We start from the raw sequence: 5,903 nt of genomic DNA, 5'->3' as shown, positions 1-5,903 counted from the left end.
ACCGGTCCCATACCATTTTCTTAAACACCATCCAGTTATGCCCGCTAGATTTGCTTAACGCTGCCAATGGGAAATCAATTCTTCTTCGCTGCTCTGAATGCAAACACTGTCGTCACAAACAACCACTGTTTACATTTAGTAATTTAGCAGACGCCTTTATCCAAGTCCACTTACAGAGAGTTCAATAAGCGATATGTCATACAGGAGCAATAATACAATGTTTAGAGCAACGCAGAAGAAATGAAAACTCAAGAGAAATCAATCTAAATACTCTAGTTCACTGTTTGTCTTTGTTCATGTTTTATTAAGGGATGAGTCTGAAGAACACCATAAAATCATTCTTATCAATTCACCCAGGGCTGGTAATAGATGAGCTGTATACAGATACACACCCAGAGATCGGATCATTGCTCCGTATCGGCCGACAGGTATAGGGAAGGGAAAAAGTGTATCGGAACATCTCTACTACCCTACACTATTATAACAGGAAATTACCCATAATCCTCTGCTGTTCCTCCGGATCCCTCTAGATAGTTTGTGATGGAGTTGGTGCTAGATTAACCTGAGTGGCTTTGGTGATGCAGTAAATTAAGCCAATGAAGAAAAAAAATCATTTAATATTACTTGTGAAATCTTAAGAATAAGTGCTGTGATACTTCGGCTGGTCTCACATCATCACATGATGGCACACAGAGTAGCTCCACAGCAGTCTTTAATGATGGCCACGCTGGTCTTGGTGATGGAAGGTTTGTAGGGTGGAGGGTCTGTCTTTCTGGGAGCTCCTGTTGTGGAAAGAGAGACCGTGACTGAGGTTTGATCCTGAGAAATATTTCTGTGTGTGACTGCGAGAAGTCTTACTCTGTATAACACTGAGCTTCTGTCGCAGAAACTCTGTCATCTCTTTGTCTTCCTCTTGCTCCCTGTCAGAGAAACAGACGCATGAAAATGTTTTAAAGAGACCTAGATAATTGAAGATATTGTGTACGCGAAGTACGAAGTTAGGGTTCTCAGTCTAACACCACTGTGACTGAGCAGATTTTATTTTTCCAGCAACACATTGATGCTCTCACAGAAAAGATAGTCAGGTCGACCCTGTTCGTTAAATCAAGAAAAGTCACTCCTGAAAAGCGAGATGAACAACCGCAGATGTGACCGACTCACAACTGCCTCCAATGACAGACACGTGACTGGAAAGTTGTGATTTGTGTGTAAAAGCATCTGACCTCAGTCGCTCGACCTCTGCGTCATCCACCAGAAAATCTCTCTTCTGCACCAGTTGATGAATCTCTTGGATTAATTTCTCTTCTCTCTGACGATATTTCTTTGTCTTCTCTGCGTCTGTGTGATGGAAACAGACACACCGTTCAAATAATTTACAACAGTTTATTCCTCAAACCGTATGAATGTGCGTGTGCTCACCTGACATTGTAACAATCGTTCTCAGCTCTTGTTTCAGACTCATAATCTCTCTACAGAGCTGAATATCATCCATCCTGAAGCAAAAATGAAAAACATCAGCTCAGTTAAAGGTTCATGAAAAATAAAAGATATCTTAAAATCACATGTATAAAAACACTGTAACGTTCTCCCAAGTCTTATAAGAGCATTTTTTTTTTATAATAGGAATGTGCAAACGTGTCATTAAAATGTGAAATGAAAACACTAGGGCTGTCAAACGATTAATCGCATCCAGAATAAAATTTTGTGTTTACCTTATTTATGTCTGTGTACTGTTCATATTAATTTTGTATTTATAAACACAAAAACATACACATACTTGTATATATATTTAGGAAATATTGAAATATATTTATTTATATTTACTAATCATTTTAATTCTACATTCAACATTTATTAATTTTCTTAAATATATGCATTTATGTGTATGTGTTCATAAATACAAAATAAATATGCACAGTACACTGACATATATTACGTAAACATAAACTTTTATTCTGGATGCGATTAATCACGATTAATCGCTTGACACCCATAGAAAAAAACACATCAAGCAGAGACATAAACTAAATTGAGCTTGAATAGTTGAACAGTCCGAGCTTTGCATCAGCAGCACAAAAAGGCTCTGTTAGGGGTGTATTGTCAATAATCATGATATACTGTACTGATACTGATTGATTTTTAATAATAGTCATATAGTCAATATTTCAATGTCAGTTTGTTTGCAGGAGTGTATGTCCTGTGGCTAACCTGGCACAACAATTACAAATGATATTTAACTGAATAAATTTTAAGAATGATTAGAACTATAAGAATTATTGAACAACATTTGAGCTATCCAAATCAGAATCATAAGGAGTTAAAGTATGTTAACGCACGTAAAATTAGAATGAAATAAAAACAACAATGCACTATATTCAAAAAGTGAAAAAATATAGACAAAAGACAACATCATTTTTGAAAAGAGTGTACAGAAGCGCTATTTACAGGTTTAACCAATTGTGTCTTAAAATGTACAGTCTCCAGATGCTATGTGCATGTGTGCAATGTGATAGACAGTGGTGGCCAAAGTGGTCCCAACACGTGTATTTTTACCAGCTAAACAATTGTCAGTTATTTCCATCTTTTGCTGTAGTGTGTCAGTGGTGAATATCAGTTTATATTTCCAAACATTTATTTTGCCATTGATTGCACTAATCCAGTGAGATTTTTCTGACAAATTTGCTGGGTTACTGAGTTGGAACCTCTCAAATAAAAGGAACACACAGACATTGTCAATAGAAAAGAAGGAAGTGACATCAGTTTGCTGAGGATGAGTCATCCGCTGATGTATGTCCTGCTTGAATCACTGAGCACATGCAGTTACTCACATGAAGCGCAGTTCAGATTCCCGTCTCACCAGCACCTCCCTAAGGCGCTGAATCCGAGCCATTTCTGCCTCAATCTCATCAGGAGACAAGGAGCTCTCTGCCATGGACACGTCCATCTGGCCTTGGGGACAAACAGAAGGCGAGTGAGCGTATTATGCTTGTGAAGTTGCTCAATAAATGTCAATGCTGTTTTCCTCACAATACATTTCACACCGGTCATCACAGTAACTGTGAACACCAGCCAATCATTTTTATCTGAACTAAAACCTAACAAACAAACTAACAAAAAAGAAAAATAGCAGCTAAACAGATTTATTACATACAACCTTAACACAAGTTATTATCCAAATAAATAAATGATGTGGTAGCTGCCAAGCTAGAATATCGGGAACAATTTCTTTTTATTGAATTTCAAAAAGTAAACTTTCTTATATTCTAGATTCATTACGCACAAAGTGACAGGGTTTTTTGTTTTAATTCTGATGGCCTACGATTTACAGCTCAAAAAATCTGACGTTTTGAGGAAATGGGTTACAACTGTTACATTCCTAGAACCAATTTTCTTTTTACAAGCAAAAACTCTTGACATATTTCACTTTGTGCGTAAGGAATCTAAAATATAAGCAAGTTTGTTTATTTAAATTAAAGTACACAAGAAAAAGAACATGTTCATGATATTCTAATTTTTGGAATTGCATTTGTTTAAAATGATTTGACTTAATCTGTCATGTGCCGGAATTACAGTATTTCATATATGACGGAGTCTAACATTTATTGAATAAGCATGACAAATAGAGATGATATAGTGTGTTTAGTCCTTTTCTCGATTTAAGCACAAGGTTCTGGTTCAAAAATGATCAATGAATCTAGAACATGTCAATATATGATACCCAGGGACGGATTATGACTTCAAAGGGCCCCGGGGCCGGATACCTCCAAGGGCCCCCCACCCACAATTTTTCTGGTCTTTCCCTTAGCTTCGCATTCACAGTTATAGAAAGTGAAAGTTAAGATGATAATGAATATTAAAATCATTCTTGCTCTGCGTCAAATGCCTGCGTTACTACGCTAAAAATAATCTTACAGGGTTTATAGAAGGCTAATATTATCTACACAACGAAAAATCAACAATGGACCAAATGAAGGGGTATGAAACACATATCTTTAATTAACTGTCAAATATGCCCGTATTTATTGCATCACATAAATAAAAAAGGATTTTGACACATGTCTGTAAACATCAAATTTCCAAGCAAAACATTCAGAAAACACAATTTAAATGTGCTGTAATTTAATTATTAATTTAATTTTTCATAAGTTACATTTAATTTAATAAGTTAAAGTACCATAAAAACATATGTTGGCATGATTTGTTGAACCCATATATTAAACATAAATAAAGGTATATTTTCATTGTTGTCTGGTTTTCTGTACCTAACTGGATGGCACAACCTTGAAGCCCAGGCCCCCCTCTGGCTCATGGGTCCCTGGGCACTGGCCCCATTGGCCCGGTCAGAAATCCATCCCTGATGATACCGTATTATGTCTTAGCCTATAAATTACTGAAGCTTGTTATTTCTTTTAATTCATAAGTTTTTAATTACTTCCAATGTCTCAATGAGATCCATTCTGGGCAGCATTAGCACACTTAACATATTAAAAAATTACACATTTTGCATTATTTATGCATTTAGCATGAGCACGAGACGCTTTTATCTAACGTGTATTTTCTCCGCGTGTGTGTGTGTTCCATCAGATGTCCAACCCATGAAAACACAATGTTCAACCAAACCCAACCGCGACGCTCTGTCGTGTCGTGAGATATCATGGAAATGACAACTTTAGTGAAGAGGTTGTCAGCAGTTTTTGAGCTCAAACGACACGTTCAGCTCTGTGCTCTCATTGGTTACATGCAAACTCTTTTACACTGAACCGTATGAAGGCCGTCTATTAATAAAATCATATCTGATGTCAAATCTGATAACAACGCTTACAATATGTCCGAAAATAAGTTTGAAACAATATCTGATCTAACAGTAATATCGTGTCTGATAAGAGAGGAATGTGAGATCGATCACCTTTGTCGGCGTTCCTCTTGGTCTCGCGCAGCGCGCCATAGCTTTTCATCGTCCGCTCGCTCTCACAGACCACCTTCTTTAATTCCATTATAAACGTGAATGTGTCAGATGTCTGATTTCTGTGAGTCTGATGGCGGTCTCGTTGTTGTGATCACGCGGATTTGTGCTCATCTGTAGGAGATAAACATGATTTTAACGGAATGAATCTATGCGACGTCACCGGGATGAGGGATGCAGAGCGCATGCGCAGAAACAAACTGGTCCAATGAACTGTCATTCATCATTAAAATGAGAGTAAACCATTTCAAATATTCAAGCCATTAAATTTTCTAATCCGTAAAAGTGACAAAATCTTGTTTTATTAATTTAAAACTTGTTAATGTTAGGCTAGATTAGGGTTAGGGTACATATATTTGTTAACACATTTTGTTTTCAAGTATTAGGGTTAGTGCAGGGTAGGATAGATACATGTTTTTATTTCTTTAGTGCAGTGTATTGGTCTTGTAAGTCGTGTAACAACCAAAGCAAGTCTGACGTTTTATTTTGTTTATAACATTGGTGCCCAGTCTTGCAATCGAGCGCATCTGATGCATCTAATAAAGGACTTTAGGTTAGTTGAAAAAGAACAGACAAGTGTGTGTGATAAGAGCTGGATTTGAACTCTACAGACCCCAGATTGTGCACCTCTACTGTATGATACATGTTTTTAGTAATAAGGTAATAACATGACAGCATGCACTCTGTTAATGATACTGTGTGACAAATTAATATCATGTTTAAAATATATAAATATGACATTCCATTATACTGTACATTTGTAATCCCTGGGATCAAACCCATGACCTTGGCATTGCTAGCGGCACGCTCTAACCCCACTGAGTATAAGGCTCAGACAGAACAGCTTTGGTAACCCCGGCTTTCAGACATGCACCAGCAATGTCCAGACCACAGTCGGCCAAATTTATGCATCTGGCAGACGTGACTTACATTGCATTGA

General features: G+C 37.0%; 1 protein-coding gene across 1 annotated transcript; it reads right to left on the bottom strand.

The window, feature by feature from the left end:
- Positions 1-276: 276 nt before the first annotated feature.
- bmerb1 (bMERB domain containing 1) lies at positions 277-5,142 on the bottom strand. Its single transcript, XM_056750670.1, has 6 exons — positions 4,907-5,142; positions 2,829-2,949; positions 1,420-1,493; positions 1,224-1,338; positions 859-920; positions 277-782 (listed from the first exon to the last, which is right to left on the bottom strand). The coding sequence occupies exons 1-6, from the start codon at positions 4,992-4,994 to the stop codon at positions 676-678; spliced, it is 567 nt and encodes a 188-aa protein (XP_056606648.1). The 5' UTR covers positions 4,995-5,142; the 3' UTR covers positions 277-675.
- Positions 5,143-5,903: the final 761 nt, after the last annotated feature.

Source organism: Triplophysa dalaica, chromosome 6 (genome assembly GCF_015846415.1).
Source record: "Triplophysa dalaica isolate WHDGS20190420 chromosome 6, ASM1584641v1, whole genome shotgun sequence".
Taxonomy (NCBI): domain Eukaryota; kingdom Metazoa; phylum Chordata; class Actinopteri; order Cypriniformes; family Nemacheilidae; genus Triplophysa; species Triplophysa dalaica.
Note: the sequence above shows the minus strand (reverse complement) of the source record. Positions and strands in the feature narration are given on the sequence as shown.